The sequence below is a fragment of the Hippopotamus amphibius genome, chromosome 2, assembly GCF_030028045.1.
Source record: "Hippopotamus amphibius kiboko isolate mHipAmp2 chromosome 2, mHipAmp2.hap2, whole genome shotgun sequence".
Lineage (NCBI taxonomy): Eukaryota > Metazoa > Chordata > Mammalia > Artiodactyla > Hippopotamidae > Hippopotamus > Hippopotamus amphibius.
The window spans coordinates 102051972-102075746 of NC_080187.1; the positions used below are offsets into that span (position 1 = coordinate 102051972).

The 23775-nt window shown below is 41.1% G+C and overlaps 1 protein-coding gene across 1 annotated transcript in view; it reads left to right on the forward strand.

Moving 5' to 3' along the window:
* PIP5K1B (phosphatidylinositol-4-phosphate 5-kinase type 1 beta) overlaps positions 1 to 23775 on the forward strand; it is a 301759-nt gene that overhangs the window by 270061 nt on the left and 7923 nt on the right. Inside the window, exon 14 of the mRNA XM_057722227.1 lies at positions 12750 to 12867. Coding sequence (XP_057578210.1) covers positions 12750 to 12867 — 118 coding nt within the window. The remainder of the gene's footprint in view (positions 1 to 12749; positions 12868 to 23775) is intronic.

Genomic DNA, 23775 nt, shown 5'->3' on the forward strand with positions numbered 1-23775 from the left:
TAGATTAACAGTTTCCTGAGCGCCTTGTTGCAAATTAGGTGCAATTAGCCCTCAGACAGTCTGAATTGAGGGAATTGTGGCAAAACTTGATGGTGCAGAACCCAGGCAGCCAGCCAGCCAGCCAGCCAGACAGACTCTTAAACCCATTCACGTAGAATTGCTTCTAGACGTGGATCTTCCCAAGCTGTGAGGCTGAGGGATGGCAGGCCCTCTGACTTGATTGCTGGGTTTTGAAGGCATTCTACCCAAGAAAGATGTGCTCACTTATAAGTGACCCCTAAAAAGGAATCTGGAAAACTCTCAGCCAGAGAAATTAGAATTGGATTCCAAGTAGGCTTGTGCCCAGGAAATCAACAGTGAGTAAGAAAATAGGGCAACAGCAAGAATATTTCCCAATGTTAGAACCGAAGAGAAACAAACATGAAATTGATCAGTGACATAAACATTTAAACGAAAATCCCTTTTAGAACACTTTACCTTTCTATTTGGGGCATCTTCAAGGGAGGAGGAATTTGCTGTAGACTAGGGATCCATTTATTTAGGTTGGATGGTTTATTCTTTCAATACCTCCCTACTCTTAATAATTGCACTTAATTTTTTAAGTAGCAATGGACATACACATATGTGTTCAAATATGTAGTATAAAGATTCTTAAAGCCCAGATAATAGCTTATGTCCTTATGTGAAGCATTTTCATGTATACCCTTTACTAACCTCTTTGCTAAAAATAACATAACAGAATGTTAAAATGAAATATTTTTACTGTAGTTTCAGCAGAGACCCAAAACAAAAGCAAGGTATGAGACTGTAGGACATGCAAAGGAAGTGGTCAAAAATTGTTAGCTGACCACCCACCTCCAGTCTTTAAAAGAAGTTAGAGAAGCCAGGAAGAGTTGGCTGTTTGAATGTGATCTTTGGAGAGAGCTGGCGGGGGGTGGTGCCTGTCCCAGCCCGGGGAAAGGGGCTTCGGTGGGGCTTCAGAGAGCTTGAAATTGTCCCATAAAGTATTGGAGACCTGGGTGTGTCCCCTAGTGTTGGACTCATGCCTGAGACCCTGAAAACTCCAATGGCAGAGCATGGAAAGTGTGCTGCTTGGAAAAGGTCTATGCCACTCACTCACTTCTCTCTCTTCTGTGCTTTATTTCTCTCCTTGGTGCTTTTGACCAACATACATGAAATAACAACATAATATATATTTTAAGTATTTTTCTGTTTTCCTCAATGCTATGTAAGTTCCATGAGGCAGAGACTTTTGTTTATTTTAATCTTGCTGCATCCTGGCACGTAGAATACAATGTGCAGCAGTGGCTGTCTGTGTTGTACATTCCTTGTCACTCATCACTCCAACAACCCTGCTTGTTTGATATTATTCTTCTCCTGCTTGTTTGATATTATTCTTCTCATTTTACATGTGGGAAACCGGGGTTCAAAGGGGTTAAGACACTCATCCAGTATCACACACACAGCTAAGAGGAAGCGCCTGAATTCAAAGCCAGTCATCTGATTCCAAAGTTCATGGTCTGCCTGTAATGCCTTATCAGCTCAGGTATTTGTTTCCCTGAAGTGTGTTCTCATCATTTCATGGGCAGTAGGTAGGACCTAATCTAAGATTTTTAGGGAAGTAAAATGCTAGTTTTGTACTCGGATCTCATTCAGTACATACTGAATAATGAAGAAACAGATATTTTTGAAAGACTAATGAATTGGTTATATAGCTTTTGCTATTTAATGTCAGGTTATTCTGAGTGCATTTAATGGGACTTTATTGTATAAATGCCTGATTATTTATATAGGGCCATATATTTATATGTCATTTTAAGTATTAAAACATTGGAAGTTTAAATAGCTTTGTTGTTCTTTTTTTCTAATTTATTTTCATTTATTTTATTTATTGGCTGCGTTGGGTCTTCGTTGCTGTGCGCAGGCTTTCTCTAGTTGTGGTGAGCAGTTGTGGCTACTCTTCGTTGCGGTGCATGGGCTTCTTATTGGCGGTGGCTTCTCTTGTTGCAGAGCACGGGCTCTAAGCACGCAGGCTTCAGTAGTTGTGGCACATGGGCTCCATAGTTGTGGATCATGGGCTCCAGAGCACAGGCTCAGTAGTTGTGGCCCAGGGGCTTAGTTGCTCTGCAGCATGTGGGATCTTCCTGGGCCAGGGCTCGAACTGTGCCACCAGGGAAGTCCAGCTTTGTTGTTCTTGTTAACTATTAGATATTCACTATTTTTAATACATGCCTTTTTTAAATTGTGGTAAAATACACATAACAAAATTTACCATCGTAACCATTTTTAAGTGTACAGTTCAACAATGTTAAGTACATTCACATTGTTGTGCAACCAGTCTCCAGAACTTTTTCATCTTGCAAAACTGAAACTCTATACCCATTGAATAACTCCCCATTTCCCCCTTCCCCTCAGTCCCTGGCAACCACCCTTCCACTTTCTTATCTCTATGAGTGTGACTACTTACATGAGGAAGTAAGTGAAATTATACCACCTATTGGCTACTGTGAATAACGCCGCTGTGAACATGGGTGTATTGGTTTTAGGGCTGCCATAGCGGAGTACCACAGACTAAGTAGCTTAAACAACAGAACTGTATTTTCTAACAGTTCTGGAGGCTAGAGGTCTGAGATCACTGTGTCAGCAGGGTTGGTTTTCTCTGAGGCCTCTCTCCTTGGCTTGTCGACGGCTGTCTTCTTCCTCTTCACACGGTCTTTTCTCTGTGTGTCTGTGTCCTCATCTCCTCCCCTTCTTATAAGGACAGCAGTCATATTGGATTGGAGCCACCCCAATGATCTCACTTAACCTTACTTACATCTTTAAAGAGCCTGTCTCCACGTACAGACACATTCTGAAGTACTGGGGCTTAGGACTTCAAGATATAAATGGAGGGTGGGGGAGGGCACACAATTCAGCCCATAACACTGGGGGAACCAAGATTTGAGACCCTGTTTTCCATTCTTTGGGATACACCCAGAAATGAGACTGCTGGCTCATATGGTAATTCTACTTTAACCTTTTGAGAAAGATGAATTGTTGCTTTGTAAAGCATAGTTTGCCTACTTACTTTTCCTCAAACCTTTCTGGCCATCATTAACTCTTCTAACAAAAGACCTCCACAGCTCACATCAAGCATCAAATCCTGCATTTGTTTTTGCTGGTTTATATGATGATTTTCAAGCTCCTAGGCACACTGGCCTCAGCTCCCTCAGTGTCTGCAGTGGCAGATTTCTAAAATTTCCTCATAGATGACCATAGAAGAGGTGTTTAATTGGAAAACAAAGTTCATATCCTAGCTCTATTCAACTGCAGTGTGACCTTGGGCAAGATACTGTACCTCCCCGGGCCTCAGTCTCCTCATCAGCAGAGTAGCGATATTGGGCTGACATATACGCAGAGGGGCCAGGCAGAGGTGATGCCAATGGGTACAACAGGCCAGGTGGGACGCGGAAGAGAGCAGTGGGGACCCTGGGGAACTGGAGAGGACGTGCCGCAACCTCATGGCTACTCAGAAATGTGGGCTCGGAGTTGCCTGCTCTTTTCGTGTCTCATAAGAAGCTGTGGAAAACTGGGTTTTGTCGGAATTTCCTGTTTCTTAATTTAGCAATCATTCAAATTAAAAAAAAATCTCCTTCAGCCCAAAACACACTTCTCCCAAGCCAGACCGGGTCTGTGGGCCAGCAATTTGCATCTTGTAGGCAAAGCATCCTCCAGGATAAAGGTCCCCTTACCTCTGCTCGTGCTTTAGCAGTGCTCGCCCTGTGACACTGCAGATGGTCCCCAGGTTTCCCCAGCCTGCGCACAGCATCTCTCCACCTCAGGCCTTGAAATTGCAGAGCCCAACTCTCTCAAGTCAGGCCAACTAGAATTTTTTTCTCTATTAGTAAAAAGAAAATGTCTTCTGAATGACTAGCAAATAAATCAGGGGTTTATTCAAAACAGATAGTTCTAAAATGTATGTAACCTAAAAATATCTATTCCATCAGATTTCTGATATTTCTAATACTATGTACTGAGAGATCAAGTTTAGAATCATGACCCTTAGGAATCCTGCTACACTGTTGATGGGAATATAAGTTGGTGCAGCCACTATGGAGAACAGTATGGAGGCTCTTTAAAAAGCTAAAAATAGAGTTATGTGGTACATATGATTCAGCAATCCCTCTGCTGGGCATATAACCAAAAAAGACGAAAACTTTCACTTGAAAAGATACATGCACCACAGTGTTCATTGCAGCACTATTTACGATAGTCAGGACATGGAAGCAACCTAAATGTCCACTGACAGAGGAATGGGTAAAGAAGATGTGGTGTGTGTATATGTGTATATGTATGTATGTATGTATGTATATACACATGCAAACACACAATGGAATATTACTCAGCCATAAAAGGAATGAAATAATGCTATTTGCAGCAATACGTATGGACCTAGAGATTATCATACTACGTGAAGTAAGTCAGACAGACAAATACCATATGATATCACTTATATATGGAATCTAAAATATGGCACAAATGAACCTGTCTGCAACGCAGAAACAGACTCACAGACGTAGAGAACAGACTTGTGTTGCTAAAGGGGAAGCAGGGGAGGGAGAGGGATAGACTAGGGAGTTCGGGCTTGGTAGATGCAAACTTTTACTTTTAAAATGGATGAAACAACAAGGTCCTAATGTACAGCACAGGGAACTATATTCGATATCCTGAGATAAACCAGAATGGAAAAGAATATAAAAAAGAATGTATATATCTGTATAAGCGAGTCACTTCGCTGTACCGCAGAGATTGGCACAACATTGTAAGTCAACTGTACTTCAGTATAAAAAAAGAATCACGACCCTTAGGTGCCTCATGAAACTTTTTCAAAACTTTATTAAGGTATATTTCACAGACTACAAAATTGACCCATTTAAAGTATACAGTTTTGTAGGCTTAGCCTGTTCACAAAGTTGTATAACTATTACCAGAATCTCAATTCAGAATGTTTTCCGTACTTTATAAAGACACCCCACACCCAATACTAGTCTCTCCCCATTGCCCCCTCACCCCTGCCCCTGGCAACCACTAACCTCTTTCTGTCTCATAGATTTGCCTCTTTTGTACATTTCACCTAATTGGAATCATACAATATGTGGTCCTTTATGACCAGCTTCTTTCACTTACTGTTGTTGTTGCATATACCAGCACTTTATTATTTTTATTGCAAAATAATGTTCGACTGTATGAATTATTTATTCATTCATCAATTGGTGGACATTTGGATTATTTCCACTTGTTGGCTATTATGAGTAATGCTGCTGTGAACATTCATGTGCAAGTTTTTGTGTAGGCATATATTTCCATTTTCCTTACATATATAGCAAGGAGTGGAGTTGCTGAGTCATATAGTTTTGAAGATACACCAAACTGTTTTCCAAAGTAGCTGCATCATTTTACGTGTCCATCAACAATGTAGGAGGGCTCTGATTTCTCCACATCCTCCCCAACATTTTATTATCTGTCTTTTTATTATAGCCATCCTAGTGGGTATGAGGTGGTATCTCATTGTGGTTTTGGTTTGCATTCCCCTAATGACTAATCACGTTGAACATCTTTCCATGTGCTTATTGGCCATTTGTCTACCTTCTTTGGAGAGATGTCTATTCAGATCCTTTGCCCATTTTTTTTTTAAGAACTTTTATTGAGATACAGTTAACAGACAATAAATTTAGAGTGTACAATTTGGTATCCCATCTCCCAATTCATCCCCCCCCAACCTTGCCCACTTTCCCCACTTGGTGTCCATGTGTTGGTTCCCTACATCTGTGTCTCTAGTTCTGCCTTGCATTTCCTCTTTCATAGTTGTTAGCATTTGCCTTATGTATTGAGGTGCTCCTATATTGGGTGCATATATATTTATAATTGTTATCTCCTCTTCTTGGATGGATCCCTTGATCTTTATGTAATGTCCTTTCTTGTCTCTTGTAACATTTTTTATTTTAAAGTCTATTTTATCTGATACGAGTATTGCTACTCCCGCTTTCTTTTGATTTTCATTTGCATGGAATATCTTTTTCCATCCCCTCACTTTCAGTCTGTATGTGTCCCTAGGTCTGAAGTGGGTCTCTTGTTTTTGTATCCATTCAGCCAGTCTGTGTCTTTTGGTTGATGCATTTAGTCCATTTACATTCAAGGTAATTATTAATATGTATGTTACCATTTTCTTAATTGTTTTGTTTATGTTTTTGTAGGTCCTTTATCTTCTCTTATGTTTCCTGCTTAGAGAAGTTCCTTTAGCATTTGTTGTAAGGGTGGTTTGGTGGTGCTGGATTCTCTTAGCTGTTGCTTGTCTGTAAAACTTTTGATTTCTCCATTGAATCTGAGTGAGATCCTTGCTGGGTAGAGTATTCTTGATTGTAGGTTCTTCCCTTTCATCACTTGAAATATATCATGCCACTCCCTTCTGGCTTGCAGAGTTTCTGCTGAGAAATCAGCTGTTAACCTTCTGGGAGTTCCCTTGTATGTTATTTGTCGTGTTTCCCTTGTTCCTTTTAATAAGTTCTCTCTGTCTTTAATTTTTGTCAATTTGACTACCATATGTCTTGGTGTGTTTCTCCTTGGGTTTATCCTGCCTGGGACTCTCTGTGCTTCCTGGACTTGGGTAGCTATTTCCTTTCCCATGTTAGGGAAGTTTTCAACTATAATCTCTTCCAGTATTTTCTCGGGTCCTTTCTCTCTCTCATCTCCTTCTGGGACCCCTATATTGCTAATGTTGGTGCGTTTAACATTGTCCCAGAGGTATCTTAGGCTGTCCTCAGTTCCTTTCATTCTTTTTTCCTTATTCTTTTCCACATCAGTGATTTTCACCATTCTGTCTTCCAGGTCACTTATTTGCCCTTCTGCCTCAGTTAATATCCTGTTGGTTCCTTCTAGTGTATTTTTCATTTCACTTATTCTGTTGCATATCTCTGTTTGTTTGCTCTTTAATTCTTCTAGGTCTTTGGTAAACTTTTCGATCTTTTTATCCAGTCTTTTTTCAAAGTCCTGGATCATCTTCATCATCATTATTCTGAATTCTTTTTCTGGAAGGGTGCCTATCTCCTCTTCATTTAGTTGTTTTTCTGGGGTTTTATCCTGTCCCTTCATCTGGTACAAAGTCCTCTGCTTTTTCATTTTCTCTATCTTTCTGTGGCTGTGGTTTTCAGTTCCACAAGACAAAATACTGCTGATAGTGCTGTCTGCCCTCTTGTGGAGGAAGCTATCTAGGAGGCTTGTGTGTGCTTCCTAATGGGAGGGACTGATGGTGAGTAGGACTGGGTGGGCAGAGCTCAATAAAACTTTAATTGGCTTGTCTGCTAATTGGTGGGGCTGTGTTCCCACCTTGTTGGTTGTTTGGCCTGAGGCTACTTAGCACTGGAGCTTACAGGCTCTTTGGTGGGGCTAATGACGGACTCTGGGAGGGTTCACACCAATGAGCACTTCCCAGAACCCCTGCTGCCAGTGCCCCTGTCTCCTCGGTGAGCCACAACTGCCCCCCACCTTTGCAGGCAACCCTCCAATACCAGCAGGTAGGTCTGGTTCAGTCTCCTATGGGGTCACTGCTCCTTCCCCCTGGGTCCTGGTGAGCACACTTTTTTGTGTGCCAAGAGTGGAGTCTCTGTTTTCCCCAATCCTGTGGAGGTCCTGCAATCAAATCCCGCTGGCTTTCAAAGTCTGATTCTCTGGGGATTCCTCCTCCCGTTGCTGGACTCCCAGGTTGGGAAGCCTGATGTGGGACTCAGAACCCTCACTTTAGTGGATGGACTTCTGCAGTATAACTGTTCTCCAGTTGGTGAGTCACCCACCCAGCATTTATGGGATTTGATTTTAACGTGATTACATCCCTCCTACCATCTCATTGTGGCTTCTCCTTTGTCTCTGGATGTGGGGTGTCTTTTTTGGTGAGTTCCAGTGTCTTTCTGTTGATGATTGTTCAGCATTTAGTTGTAATTCTGGTACTCTTGCAAGAGGGAGTGAGAGCACGTCCTTCTACTCCGCCATCTTAATCCTATCTGCCTCCTTTGTCCATTTTTAATTGGGTTACTTGCCTTTTTTTTTTTCTTTTTTTTATTATAAGTGTTCTCTATGTAATCTGGATATAAGTCCTTTGAGCCTCATTTTTGACCCCCAAATATAAGGATACTCCAGATATTCTGCTTACTAAGATAGGAAATTATTCAAATACATGTGAAAAACAGTGTAAATAACAGGAGGTTTTGGGTTTTTTTTTTAAAGATGCTTGTTTGATTATATCAAATTTGACTGTATGGTACTGAGGATATCTGGTGTTTTTTTTCTGTAATCATATTATATCTGAGCTAAAATAATTGATAAATGTACCTATTAAGCCCCAAAGAATACTCTAATTTTTTTCTATTTTAATTTAGTCTTAACCATGCTAGTGGCTCATTCATCGCTTCCAAAAATAAAACAAATATTAGATTGAAAAGTGCTTGCAAAATTGATTTACTCTTAGGGAGATGAACCCTGGATCACAAAAGGGCAAGAAAAAGAGAAGGATTACTTTTTGCTATATTTTATACAATGTGTGGTGCTATTAAAAAATTAAATTTTAAAAAGAAAAAGCACATCTAGAATATTCTTGATTATACTTTTAATCTTAGGGTGGAAATAATTAAAAATTATAAGTAAAAACTCAAACAAAGAGGTAAACTTAGATTTGAACCTCATCAAATAAACTAAATGTTTACAAAATAACCAAGAAGACACTAGAGATTTTTTTAATTGTGTAAAATGTGAACCATACATATTTTCCAACCACTTTGTTTCTTGCTTTGATGTGTAAGTAGATAAAGCATTCATCTCTCACATAAAGCTTAACCAGGCAAGACTGTTCTGTACTCACGGGATTAGTGAGTGGCATTTTAGCAGTTAAAAGGCAAAAGCCAATTAAAGCCTATCACTGCATCCTTGCTCTTGATCCAGAAAATAACCTGAGCAATGTTCATTACTGCACAGTGCCTCTCCAAACAGCATCCCTTGAAACCTGATGGTTTATTTAACCCAAGAAATCTGTGAAGGTTTACAATATAAAGTCATCAGCTCAATGCAAAAGGGCCATATTCACCCTGCTCTTTAAAATCAATCAAAACAGACTCTGTTTCCCACATTGCATAACACATCTTGGGTTTTTGAAAAGCAAGAGGACTTTTTCTGTGTCCAGAACTTAAAGAGGAAATATATCAAGCCAAGGGGAAGTGGCTTTCATCCCTGAATTTCCATATTCTCAAACATCACCAAATGGAAGACCCATGGGAGATCCCTCCCTTCCCATTCCTCTTACTACTAGTCTGGATTCTTACAATTTTGCATTGTATGTTGTATAAATGAACCTGATTTAATAAGATCCGTGCAGTTCTTTTGACAGTTTTTCTTAATGTTGAAAACCTCAGAATTTCTATTTCACATATCTTCAATGTATTAATTGAAAATGTAAATATGAACAGAAGTAGAATTATGTGTAGTCCCCAGACTAGGGGAGGACAGAGGCATATAACGTCCTCAGTAGTCACCTGTGCAGCTGGGAAGCTCAGACAGGAAGTCCAGAGGTTGACTTTGATGGGGAGTTTTCAATGGAGTGAGCTCAGAGCTCAGCCCCAAAGGGTGGAGGCCCTAGTGATTGGGAGGTGAGCAGGGCGGCCAGTCTTCTGCACTCCTGCTCTCAACCCTAGCGCCTGCTGCCATGTTTGTCCCACGTGGCTGACAGCCAGCCCCCTAGCCCACCTCTTCTAATATCAACATCACAGTCTTCCACTGTTGCTCATAGATATTTTGTTCCTCCAAAACCGTCACTTGGGAAATTTCCACAGGTTAAAAACAACTAATTTTTATTTCATTGGGGGAAAAATTGTACATTCCTGAGCCACTAAATCAATTCCCAATTTAAACGCTGTCAAAAATGGACTGGTTACTAGAGAAGAAAAAGAAATAAAAGGAATCCAAATTGGAAAAGAAGAAGTAAAACTGTCACTGTTTGCAGATGACATGATACTATACATAGAAAATCCTAAAGATGCCACCAGAAAACTACTTGAGCTAATCAATGAATTTGGTAAAGTTGCAGGATACAAAATTAACACACAGAAATCTCTTGCATTTCTATACATTAACAATGAAAGATCAGAAAGAGAAATTAAGGAAACAATCCCATTCACCATTGCAACAAAAAGAATAAAATACCTAGGAATAAACCTAACTAAGGAGGCAAAAGACTTGTATTCAGAAAACTATAAGACACTAATGAAAGAAATCAAAGACCACACAAACAGCTGGAGAGATATACCATGTTCTTGGATTGGAAGAATCAACTTTGTGAAAATGACTATACTAGCCAAAGCAAACTACAGATTCAGTGCAATCCCTATCAAATTACCAATGGCATTTTTTTACAGAACTAGAACAAAAAATCTTAAAATTTGTATGGAGACACAAAAGACCCTGAATAGCCAAAGCAATCTTGAGGGGAAAAATGGAGCCAGAGGAATCGGACTCCCTGACTTCAGACTATACTACAAAGCTACAGTAATCAAGACAATATGGTACTGGCACAAAAACAGAAATCTAGATCAATGGAACAGGATAGAAAGCCCAGAGATAAACTACGGTCAACTAATCTATGACAAAGGAGGCAAGGATATACAATGGAGAAAAGGCAGCCTCTTCAATAAGTAGTGCTGGGAAAACTGGACAGCTACATGTAAAAGAATGAAATTAGGACACTCCCTAACACCATCCACAAAAATAAACTCAAAATGGATTAAAGACCTAAATGTAAGGCCAGACATTATAAAACTCCTAGAAGAAAACATAGGAAGAACACTCTTTGAGATAAATCACAGCAAGATCTTTTTTGATCTACCTCCTAGAGTAATGGAAATAAAAACAAAAATAAAGGGGGACCTAATGAAACTTCAAAGCTTCTGCACAGCAAAGGAAACTATAAGCAAGACAAAAAGACAACCCTCAGAATGGGAGAAAATATTTACAAATGAATCAACAAAGGATTAATCTCCAAAATATATAAACAGTTCATCCAGCTCAATATCAAAAACACAAACAACCCAATCAAAAAATGGGCAGAAGACCTAAATAGGCATTTCTCCAAAGAAGACATACGGATGGCCAAGAGGCACATGAAAATGTGCTCAACATCACTAATTATTAGAGAAATGCAAATCAAAACTACAGTGAGGTATCACCTCACACCAGTTAGAATGGGCATCATCAGAAAATCTACAAACAGTAAATGCTGGAGAGGGTGTGGAGAAAAGGGAACGCTCTTGCACTGTTGGTGGGAATGTAAATTGATACAGCCACTATGGAGAACAGTATGGAGGTTCCTTGAAAAACTAAAAATAGAGTTACCATATGACCCAGCAATCCCACTGCTGGGCATATACCCAGAGAACACCATAATTCAAAAAGACACATGCACTCCAGTGTTCATTGCAGCACTATTTACAGTAGGCAGGACATGGAAGCAACCTAAATGTCCATCAACAGATGAATGAAGAAGATGTGGCACATATATACAATGGAATATTACTCAGCTGTAAAAAGGAATGCAGTTAGGACATTTGTAGAGACATGGATGGACCTAGAGACTGTCATACAGAGTGAAGTGAGTCAGAAGGAGAAAAACAAATATTGTATGTTAACACATACATGCGGAATATAGAAAAGTGGTACAAATCAACCAGTTTGCAAGGCAGAAATAGACACACAGATGTAGAGAACAAATATATGGACACCAAGTGGGGAAAGTGGGGTGGGGGGGGGGAGATGAATTGGGAGATTGGGATTGCCACATATACATTACTAATAAGAAAAAAATGTCAAATTGTACACATTAAGTATATGCAGTTTATTGTATGTCAACTGTATCTCAATAAAAGTTCTTAAAAAAAATGGACTGATTATTAACCACTGGTTATCATATTATGAAAAAACAAGGTGGTTTTCTTTGCAAAAATGACTCTCCAGGAACACTCTCTACCTGCACCCCTTTGGCTTTTGTTGTCGTCCCTGCCACCTCGGCTGTCCTCACAAAGCACGTGACACAGTGCTCTGCACTTAGGTAGTTCATTGTTACTCCAGCAGCAAGAGCATCACCTGGAAGGATGTTAGGAGGGCAGGCTCATGGGCTCCATGTCAGACCCACTGAATCAAACCCTGGGGGTGGGGCCCAGGAGGTTGGACTTTCCCCAGCCCCCCAGGGGATTCTGATGCTCATGTAAGTTTGAGAATCGTGGATGTAACTGAACCTTTGATGCCAAAAAGAAAAAGAAAAAACAATAGAAAGAAATCATCAATGCTAATGAGGCCCAAGGTTATCTTCTCTCAACTAGCAAAGTCTCAGTACTGTTGAGAGAAGAATTGAAACAGGGAGAGCTAACTCTTCAGAGTCGGAGGTGACCTGTGGGCCTCTAAGCTCCCAGCAGTCCACCCTCACAAGGTGTGGGACCCACAGATCACCTCTCAGAAATGTGAAGTGTCTCATGTGCTGATGTAGACAGAGAAAAGGCACTGCCAGTAAAGCCAAATCCTTTAAACTCATGTGCATACCTCTAGGTAGGACCATATTTCCTTCAAATGCCCCAAACTTGATTTCTTCCCCCAAAGCTTTCCCACTTCAGCTGCCACTTTGGAGGGGTCCTTGGAGTTTGTTCTGAAGGCCATATGCTCATCATTCTTCTTTATTTTTCCAGTAAAGGGTTACCTTCCAGTTCAACCTTTACCTTGGAAGAGGGGACCATCTACTTGACTTCTGAGCCAAATGCTCTGGAAATGCAGGATGATAATGCCTCCGTGCTTGATGTCTATTTAGTAAGTAATTTCTTATTTCTTCGCCTTCCCTTCCTGGTTTACAAATAGGCCCAGGCCACACAAGAACACTTTCTGTAAGATCAGGCATGCTTGGGTTTTGGGGTTTTTTAATTATTTATTTACTTATTTACTTATTGGCTGTGTTGGGTCTTCGATGCTGCATGCGGGCTTCCTCTAGTTGCAGGGAGCAGGGGCTACTCTTCATTGCGGTGCACGGGCTTCTCATTGCATGGCTTCTTTTGTTGTGAAGCATGGGCTCTAGGCACGCAGGCTTCAGTAGTTGTGGCACATGAGTTCAGTAGTTGTGGCTCACGGGCTCTAGAGCACAGGTTCAGTAGTTGTGGCACACGGGCTTAGTTGCTCCACGGCATGTGGGATCTTTCTGGACCCCTGCATTGGCAGGCGGATTCTTAACCACTGCGCCACCAGGGAAGTCCCCATGCTTGGATTTTAAAAGAAACAGCGGCACCCTGTGACTTCTACAAATGGTGTGTCTTTTCGCAAGCCATGTCGTCCCATAGTTCCTGTAGAACAGCACACAGAAGAATATCTAGCATAAAATCCTAAATCGCCATATGTAATGAGAACAAATCCCCTACGGTTAAAGCCAAGGAGGGGGCCTCGGTGTTATTGCCCATAAAGTACTGTCTTCTTTGACTCAACTGTACCCACTTGTGTGTGAATCTTCTTTGCTTTGGGCTTACTCCCTTGATAAATTGGTAGCCTAAGAGGCACAGAATCAGGTTATGAAAAGAACCTGAATTCAGTGCCATGTCACCAACTGTGTGATCTGGGCAGAAACTTCTCTTGTTCCCGAGTTAAGTCATATATGGACCATGTCTGGGCCCTCTGCCTCAGTGGGGAAAGGTTCTTTTTCCATTCGGGTTCGTGTAGCCGGATAATGAAGCGGAAGCTGAGGTCAATGCAGCGCAAGCTATATTCAATGGCCAAAGAATGGAGAAGCGAGAACTTAGTTCACAGATCAACTTCTCACCCACGTGGAGAGAAGGATTTTATTTTAAAGAGTAAAGACAAAGGGAGGAGGGGTGAAACGAATGACGGGGGAGGCACATGCATTAGTCTACCTGGGAAGGGACAGGACTTTTCAAGGGAGTGGATGCCACTATCTTTTTATCCTTTTTTTTTGGTCCTTAATTTCGTCGTGCCACCAATACGTGTGTTATTTAATTCACTAATGTAGTAAAATCAGTGTATAATGAGAGTCAGGGTCTGTTGGAGGTCAGGTGTGTCTCCATCTTGGTTCCTGCTGGTTCCATCGGAATTTTTTGTCTGTCTCTCCCTATAACTTCCTTTCTCATCTCTGGACCCTGTGACGTAAGGATTTATGTTAACTCCTGCTAAAGGTGGGGTTGGCAGGTTTTGAGCAAGGACCTGGTGCAGCTCTGGCAACGCTCTATGTGTCCTTATGGGCCAGAGGAGGGAACTAACCCCTGCCCACCCTAACCCACAAGGCTGCTTGGAGGATCATGCGTGATCACGTATGGGAACACCCTTTAGTGCGCGTCAAGTTGTCTGTGGAGGCTTCATGGAATTGTTAGATGAGGCCTAGAAAGATACCCTGATGGTCTAGACCGCAAAAGAGAAGACAGTATTTTTCCTTACAGAGTACATCTCACGCTCATTCCCCACGCCCCTGTACACCTGCACAAAGTCTCATGAAACGGGAAGCGTTGATTCAGAGTTTTCTGCTTTTGAAAGCTGTGCCGAGCCGGAGCCAACACTCTCCATCACTCTCGGTGTACAGGCTTTACTGTGGGCAGCGGCACCACCTGGTGTATGTCTACAGCAGCATGTCTCCGCGCCCCCATCCTATGCTTCCCCATATCCCCCAGCCTTGCACTATAGATCAAGGGTACTCTGCAGGACATCCGTCACCCAAATTGTTACTCCTCAGCCCAAAGCCTTCTAGTGTCTTCCCAACTCTCCCAGAGCAACATCCGAAGTCTCTAAGGCCCTGTGCCTGTCTGGTCTCCCCCGCCTCTCTAACCTCCTCCCTTATTCTGTCCTTGCAGATGCCGTTCCAGCCACATTGGCCTCCTTGGCATTCCTCCCACAGACCAAGCATATTTCTGCCTCAGGACTTTTGCATTTACTGTTTCCATGTAGATACTCTTTCTCGGTTGTCCCATGCTTGCTTTCTCCCTTCCTTCAGATCTCAGCCCAAACATCTCTTTCTTAGATAAGCTTTCCTTGACCCACTGTATAAAATAGCAGCCTCCTCCCCACCAACCATTATGAGAACTTTTTTTTTTTTTTTTTTTGGCAACCGAAGTATCCTGGTTATGGCACAGTTTTTTTCCATGGAACAATACTCCTCCCCACACTGCCTTCACTTAAAAAAAAAAAAAAAAGTTATAGTATCTTGCAAAATCCTTACAGAAGAGTTGGTTCCTCGCCACAACTGAAAAGACAGGGAATTCAATAGGAAAAAGATATACAGTATTTTTAAGTTTTTCATCCAGAAGTAGACATCAGGAAAGCTGAAATGAAAGAGCAGATGAAATCTCATCTTCCTGAGCTGAGGATTCGTGCCACTTGCGTATACCTTTACAAAAATCAGATTTGCAGCAGCCGGGAGCCTGGGATACTCCTGAGTGGAATGCACAGTCACCAGGTAGTTAAATGGCATTGCTGTCGCCAGTTCCTTTTCTGTTATCCCTTATTCCTGTGGTAGAAACGTTCTCTTATTAGTTGTTTTGATTGTTCCTCCTTGGTACTATCAGTTTTATTTGTAAGAATATTGCTATTTATTTGGTTTTATTTTTATCTAACGTTATTGGAGTGTTTTTTTTTTAATGTCTTTATTTGAAATTGAAAAGCAAAGCGCTTCAGAAAAGGATAACGCTTCCTTAGAAGCCATAGGGAAAAACCACAGTATTATTTGTTGGTTGTATTGAGAGCACTTGAAGACCAGTTAGAATTAAAGGCATCATGGGAGTTTAGAACTGAAAAGGTTAGTGGCGGTGGTTAGCTGGCTGGAGTGGTCAGCTGACCAGTCTTCCTAGCACAGCGTTTGTTGTGATTCAGAAGCATTGGAGGACAGGAAAGGAGAAAGAAGTCAGGTTGTAGGAGGCTAACGAGACAGTAGAAACTTTTCTCACCAAGCTTAGAGAAAAACTGATCTAGCCTCATCTTATTTTATAGCTAACAACAATAAGCTGAAATATTTTAGAGCATTTTATTTTATTGAAGTAAAGTTGATTTACAATGTTGTGTTAATTTCTGCTGTGCAGCAAAGTGATACAGTTACATATACACATTCTTTTTCATATTCTTTCCCATTATGGTTTATCCCAGGATATTGAATATCATTCTCTGTGTTATACAGTAAGACGTTGTTTATACATTCTCTATGTAATAGTTTGCATCTGCTAACCCCAAACTCCCAATCCATCCCCGCGCCACTCCGCTCCCCCTTGGCAAGCACAAGTCTGTTTTCTTTGTCTGAGTCTGTTTCTGTTTGGTAGATAAGTTCATTCGTGTCATATTTTAGATTCCACATGAGTGATATCATATGGTATTCATCTTTGTCTGACTTGCTTTGCTTAGTATGATAATCTCTAGATCCGTCTATGTTGATGCAAATGGCATTATTTCATTTTTCTTTATGGTGGAATAATATTCCATTGTATATATAGTCACATCTTCTTTATCCATTACTCTGTCAGTGGACATTTAGGTTGTTTCCATGTCTTAGCTATTGTGAATAGTGCTGCTATGAACACAGAGGTGCATGTATCTTTTTGAATTATACTTTTGTCTGGCTATATGCCCAGGAGTGGGATTGCTGGATCATATGGCAACTCTATTTTTAGTTCTTTGAGGAACCTACATGCTATTTTCCATAGGGGCTGCGCCAATTTACATTCCCACCAACAGTGTAGGAGAGTTCCCTTTTCTTAGAGCGTTTTCTATATGCCTAGCACTGTCCTAAATACTTTAATCTTCACAACAACCCTATGGGGCAGATGTAGTTACTAGCTCCATTTTATAGACAAGCATATCATGGCACATGGAGATTATGCCATTTGCCCCAAATTTTGCAGTCCAGCCAGTAATCAATAAAAGCTGGGATTCAAACCAGTGAAGACTAACATAGAGCCACAGTCTTAATTGCAGAGCTAAGCTGCCTGGGTTAGGAATTATGCTGCCTTTGCATATGCATGTTAGATCCAGAGACGGTAAACCGTCTGCCCAAGATCAGACAAGGTGATGTGGCAAGAAAAACAGAGGAAAAAGGACACAGAGACAATTTTGGGTTAATAAACATTGATTCTCTTTAAATTTCAATACAGAGGGTGAAAGTTCAAGAAGAATGGTAAAAGAGAAACAGTTGGGTGCTGTTGGAAGAGCACAGGATTTTGTTTCTTACTGAAGTGCAGTTGACTTAAATATTAGTTTCAGGTAATTTGATTTTTATAGATTATACTCCATATGTAGTTATAAATAGTGGCTATATTCCCTGTGCTATACATTATACACGTCCTTGTAACTTGTTTACTTTCTACCTGGTAGTGTGTATCTCTAAATTCCCTTCACCCATCTTGCCCCTTCCACCACCCCACTCCCCTCTGGAACCAACAGTTTGTTCTCTGCGGGTCTGCTTCTGTTTTGTTATATTCATTCACTCTTTTTTAAGATTCTACATACAAGTGAAAACATATGGTATTTGTCTTTCTATGTCTGATATATGTCACTAAGCATAACATCCTCCAGGTCAATCCATGTTGTTGCAAATGGCAAAATTTTCATTCTTTGTTATGGCAGAGTAATATCCCATTGTGTGTGCCTGTGTATCACATCTTCATCCATTCATCTATTGATGGGCATTTAGGTTGCTTCCTCAACTTGGCTATTGAAAATAATGTTGTAATGAACATAGGGGTGCATATATCTTTTCGAATGAGTATTTCCATTTTTTTTTCTGGACATATACCCAGGTGTGGAACTGCTGAAACATATGGTAATTCTGTTTTTAAGTTTTTGAGGAATCTCCATGCTGTTTTCCATGGTGGCTGCACCAATTTACATTTCCACCAGCAGTGTACTAGGGTTCCCTTTTCTGCACATCCTTGCAACGCTTGTTACTGTCTTTTTGATAATAGCCATTCTGACAGGTGTGAGGTGATATCTCATTGCGGTTCTGATTTGCATTTTCTTGATGATTAGCAATGTTGAGCATCTTTTCCTGTGGGCCATCTCTATGTCGTCTTTGGAAAAATGCTTATTCAGGTCCTCTACCTATTTTTAATCAGGTTGTTTATATCAGTAATGTTGAGTTGTATGAGTTTTATATATTTTGCATATTCACCCATTATCAGATATATCATTTGTAAATATCTTCTCCCATTCAGTAGTTTGCCTTTTTGTAGCATAGGATTTGGAACAATAATTATTTTGGCCAATTTGAGTACATACCATATGCAGATACTATCCCAGTGCTTTTCTTACACTAGTTTTTTCATGAAGGTAGGTGTTTATTTGTCTCCATTCATGCAGATAAGGAAGCTGAGGCTTAACTGATCAGTTCTGAGAGCTGGTAAATGACAGAGCCAAAATTCAAATCCAGCTCTTACCTGAGCCCCCCTATCACAGGCGTGTTAACCAGGAAGCCCCTATCACTGGAGTTGTTGCTGATTGATGTGTCCATCGCACTGGAATCATGCTCCTAATGAAGGTGAGAGATGGATCCAAAAAGGAAGGAGTGAAGGTTTCTATCTTGAGAATAGTTTTTATAAACTTCCACGTTCATCATTTTTCCTATTTCTTCAAATTTTAGTGTCATCATTCTTAAACCTTTTGATCTCTGGATCCCTTTACATTTTAAAAATTGAAGATCCCAAATAGATGTAACCCACATATACAAAAGTTATCAATATTTCCTATTTTTAAAATTAAAATGAGAAGTTTTTTAAATATTCATTCATTTAAAATAACTATTAAAATGCTAAATAAATGTTTATGAAAATAACCATTTTCCAGAACAAGTTTAGTGAGAAGAGTGGTATGATTTTGCATGTTTGCAATCCCTATTGTCTGAAGAAGCTGGATTCTCATATCTGCTTCTTCACTGGTCTGTCGTGATCTGGCACGTGACCGTACTCCGCGGCGCACCCGTGAGAGGGAATGAGAATGAACAGGCAAATAACATCTTAGTACTAATAGGAAGATAGTTTGACCTCATGGATCCTCAGAAATGGTCCCCCACACCATTGTTCTAGTACTTTAATTTAGTCCCCTCAACTCTTGCAGAACCAAATGGGACAAGAATTAATTACAAACAGGCACCAGCATTCTGTGCTTATCTCTGCCTCTCATTAATCACTGTCCTTGAGTTAATCACCCTTTTTGGTCCTCAGTTTTCTCATCTATGAAATGGATCATTAAATCACCTCTTAAGACCCCTTTCAGCTCTTACTGGCCATGACTTATTCTAAATTACAGTAAGTTGCAGAAATAAGGTTTTTCCCAGAATAGCCATAGCTGTTTCTTCAGATTTCACTGTTTCCTCACATATTCTACTATCAGCCTTCACAGTATTTAAACTTAATGGTGCAGAACTTTCTAGTTGTATTGCCACAAACATTAACTTATAATTCCAGGGTGTGTTTTTATGCTGGAGATTCTTATTTCGCACGCTCTTAAAATCTGAAAGGATACAGCTCATTGCCTTCCCTTCAATAGTTTCATTTGCCTCCACGCTATGAAAGAGTGAACGGCAAAGAAAAGCATCAGAAGGAAAAACCAATCTTGCCTCCACCTTTGTCTCTCCTTCCTCTTGACCTAATTAGAATCCTCTTAATCGTAGCCATCCTTACTGAAAGGGCAGTTGAAGGCTTCTGTGGTGACGTTATATTGGGTGTTGTAACCAAACATAGTCAGATTTCTCTTGCAATGTCTCTCCTCCTTTAAGAATTGGTAGTTGTAACTTATCCCCTCGTGCTACCATTTGGATACGAATGGACAATACTGTGTATATCCCTTTAAAATATGATTTAAACTGAAGTGATTTATGCATACCATAACATATGAAATTTCCTTTATAGCGATCCACACAGATTATGTGCATGTAAAGTAGGCAAGCTATCCTGCTTTTTCTGATAATTTGACATGAAATTAAAACGGTAGGTTACCTTAAAAGGCTGCTGATTGTTCCATCATCCTTATTCAACGTTTGGCTAAGGTTCTGTATTCCTAGTTATTGCTTGGAAAAGGCCATTCACCTTCATGCTGTGATTCCACACTATCTGATTCATGTCCAAATATTCAAATCAAAGGAAGTGTTTTTGAAGCTGATTTTATCCAGTGACCAAAGAGGTGTTTTCCATTGAATTTTGAGTTGATGACACAGATGAGGGTATTTAAAAGAATACAACAGAGATGAGCGGGCTCTATTGATTTTAAATGGGCAATCATGCCGTCTTCATAATAGAGCTAGATTCTACTTTTTGAATAGTCCCAAATTCTAAGGCACTGATCACGGTAGCTGTTATGTCACTTCCTCAGGCGGCTTCTTTGCCTGATGTGGAATGTAATTTGGTGTTAATGGAAAGAGGAACAACCAACAAAGGCACTGCAGATGAAAAACTCGAGTGAGAGTGTCCTTTTTTATGACTAGCTGGGAATGGATGGGTAAGTGGGAGATAATGGAATTGCTTTTTAAAGTTATACGGAAGTTTGAAAGAGAGCCGCCACAAAACAACAATTTTCTTGCTTCTGTTATTCAGTCCTGAGGTTACGCCCTTTTCTTTTTACACTTTCCATATTAACAGCCTCTCAATAATGTCCTTTCATCCAGATATCGGTTTCTGCAAGACGGCTGTTTGAAGTGCAAAAATAGCTGTGGGCAAAGAAACAGTTAAGCCATTTCTTTGCCATGCCAGCATTGGAGATTAATGCTCTGATGTGCAGCTGTTGGACAGCTTGGTTATTTACTGTGTCTTTAGGGTGGTTAATAATACTCTTTGATCATGGGACGAAGGGTGGCAGAGAAGTGAAAATGATTGAATTAACAGCTTATCATACTATTATGCACGAGAAAAGCCTGAGAAAAAGAAGAAAAACACTTTCAATTAGGTCACGGGGGTCCTAGAAAATTCAGTGGAACTTTTTGGGAAGAGAAACAGCATTTCTAGACTTGATTCCGCCGGCGTTGAAGTTACTGACTTGTATGTGAAGTATCGGGTCTCTTGACTCACTCCTTGCATGAGGCCGCATTGGCTGCTGCAAAAGATGTTTATTTGAAACAGCGGTAATGCTGTCGCTTCTCAGCAGAGAGCTAGATTCCCCACCAACCAAAGATGCTGCTCAAGTTTTTGGTAGATTTTAGTGAGACTAAAATAGGAAGAGAAGAGACAAAGGCTGCCTTTGGCTTGTCAGGCATGTCACCAGAATGCCATCTTCTTCCGCCATATGACCACATCATTGAGAAATGAAGAGATTTCAGAAAGGGCAAAATATGGCCTTTTTTTTTTTTTTTAATCTCCAGGAAGGCTTGACCTTCTTAAGTCATTGACCAAATAGTATTTCTAGGACATGTGGAAAAGCTGAAAAAAGAGATCCAACTGCCTGCGCCCCACAGCACCTAGAAGAGATTTCTGTCCTGAAACAAGGGTCACACCAGCTTCAAATTAGTGAGACAACCCAATCGGTCTGAATTAGGAGGTCATGTAGGATTTTTTTCTTTTTTTTTTTTAACAAAGTATTAAACCACTGTTTAAGGATTAGCTTAGGTAATTGGAATTATAAAGGCATACTAGCTTTTCAGTTAAATTAGGCCCACAGTTAACAATTGAATGACAGCATACAGGGCTGTGGTAGAATTTTTTCTGTTTTGTCCTCACTTGACAGTGAATCGTGGCCGCACAAGCCAGGTGATTTCCACCTTTCTCAAGGCTGGTTCTGCTCTTAAGCTTACCTGAGTGTATTCACCAGGCCCTCCTTGGGTAGCACCAGTACTCTTCGTTCTTTTTCTTCGAACACCAGCTTCTCTCTCTTTCCCTACTCCCTCCACACTCTCTCTGTTGCTTTTTATTTCTGATTTTGACTTCCATCCTCTCCCTCGTCATAGGAAGCCAGTGTTTGCGAGCCTCCTGAGCCCTTCCAACTCTTGGGAAGAGAGTGTTTGAGGAACTTGGGGTCTACCAGGTCCTGAGCCTTCAGGAAACAAAAAGCAGATTCAAAAGGATGAGGAGCAAATGAGAATTTTAGGAAAGCAAGTTTAAATCATACCTGCGGACCTTGTGAGCGGGCTGTCCTCCTTCATGCCATTGGCTCTCCTGGGACTCGAGGAGGAAGGGGAAAATTGGGTAGAAGGGAGGATGCATAAGTACTGTCCACTTAGTAAAAAATAAGGCCTCCCTGAGTGTGATGGGTGGTAGGAGGAAGACTAAGGAGTGGAGATGAGGACCTGGCTTCACTTTGGTTTGTGTCTGCCTGTGCGCTTAGGGCTGCCAGGACAAGATACCACAGGCTGGGAGACTTCAACAGCAGAAATTCGTCTCCCAGTCTGGAGGCCAGGTGTCTGAGGTCAAGGTGTTAGCAGGGCCCCGCTGCCTCTGAAGGCTCTAGGAGAGGGTCCTTCCTTGCTTCTTCCAACTTCTAGTGGTCCACACGGTCCTCAGCATTGTTTGCCTTACAATACTCTAATCTCCGCCCCAGTCTTCACACTACCGCCCTGTGACTCTGTGCCTCTGTGTGTCCTCTCTTCTGGTGAGAACAACAGTCACTGGATGTAGGGACCACCCTAATCCAGGATGACCTCATCTTAACTAATTATATCTGCAGAGGCCATATTTCTGAATAAGACCACATTTCAAGGTTCCAGGTGGACGTGAATTTGGGGGGGACACTGTTCGCCTTACTGAGGACGTGGAAAAGGGCACACACGCTCTTTACCACTCTCGGCCCGTTTTTCCCATTCATTTCCCATCTTCTTGGCTAAGTCTCTGTGAGGTTGTGTAAATGTTTCCAAATTATTGTGGATTTCTCACAAAAAGCTGTCAGGTAAATGAATGTATTAACAGATACAGTCACCTGTTGGAGACACATTGTGTGTTAGAAATAAAATCCCTGAGGATGGACCAGGGCAATGGTATTTTTAAAAGTTCCCCACGCATCCAGGGCTGAGACCCTGTCAGCTTGTTGACAGGGTCCTTCAGCTCTGAGCATCCTGTAATTCTTCTGTGCTAATAAATGTAAGGGAAATCAGTATCACTCCCCTAAGATCCCCTCCTAAGCTGGTTGACCAGTGAGCTTTGCTTTACCTGAGAGGAAAAATGAACTTGATTCTAAGGTAAACCTTAACCACATTCAAGTTTATGAACTGGGTTTGGGACTGAGTTCCTGCAGCAGACCCTACTGCCACCCAGTGGTAGAAAGGCGCCTCTGACCAACCACAGGAGTGATTGAGGTCTTTGAACTGAAATCTATCAAGTGCGTGTAGGAGGCTCAGAGGACTGTCTCCGCTCCCTGTAAGTTAAGGTAGCCTCTCAGTGCAGTGCAGGCAAGTTTGGCAGGGGCACATCCTTCAAACGGCAAAGGCCGCTCCCTCTGACAAGCCCAGCATCTACCACCTTTCAAGTGGAACTGGAGGCTGCAATTACAATCAGGCACAGAAATGAAGGTGCTAAGCTTCCCTAGGATGCCACCGTGCCCTTCTCATCCATCAAGGCCAATTCTACTTGAGCCTCTTTGAAAAGGCCCTATGGCAGTTTGGGGATTTAACACAGAAAATGCTTCTTTATACTGCATAGGTAGCATCTTTAATGAAGTATCAACAAATAGGGGGTGGAAAAAGCCTTTTCTTCACTTTCAATCTTTGACAGGTTATCCCTTACAGCCACTGCACCCCCAGGTGACTGTAGCTTTTGCGGTAGCCCCCGATAA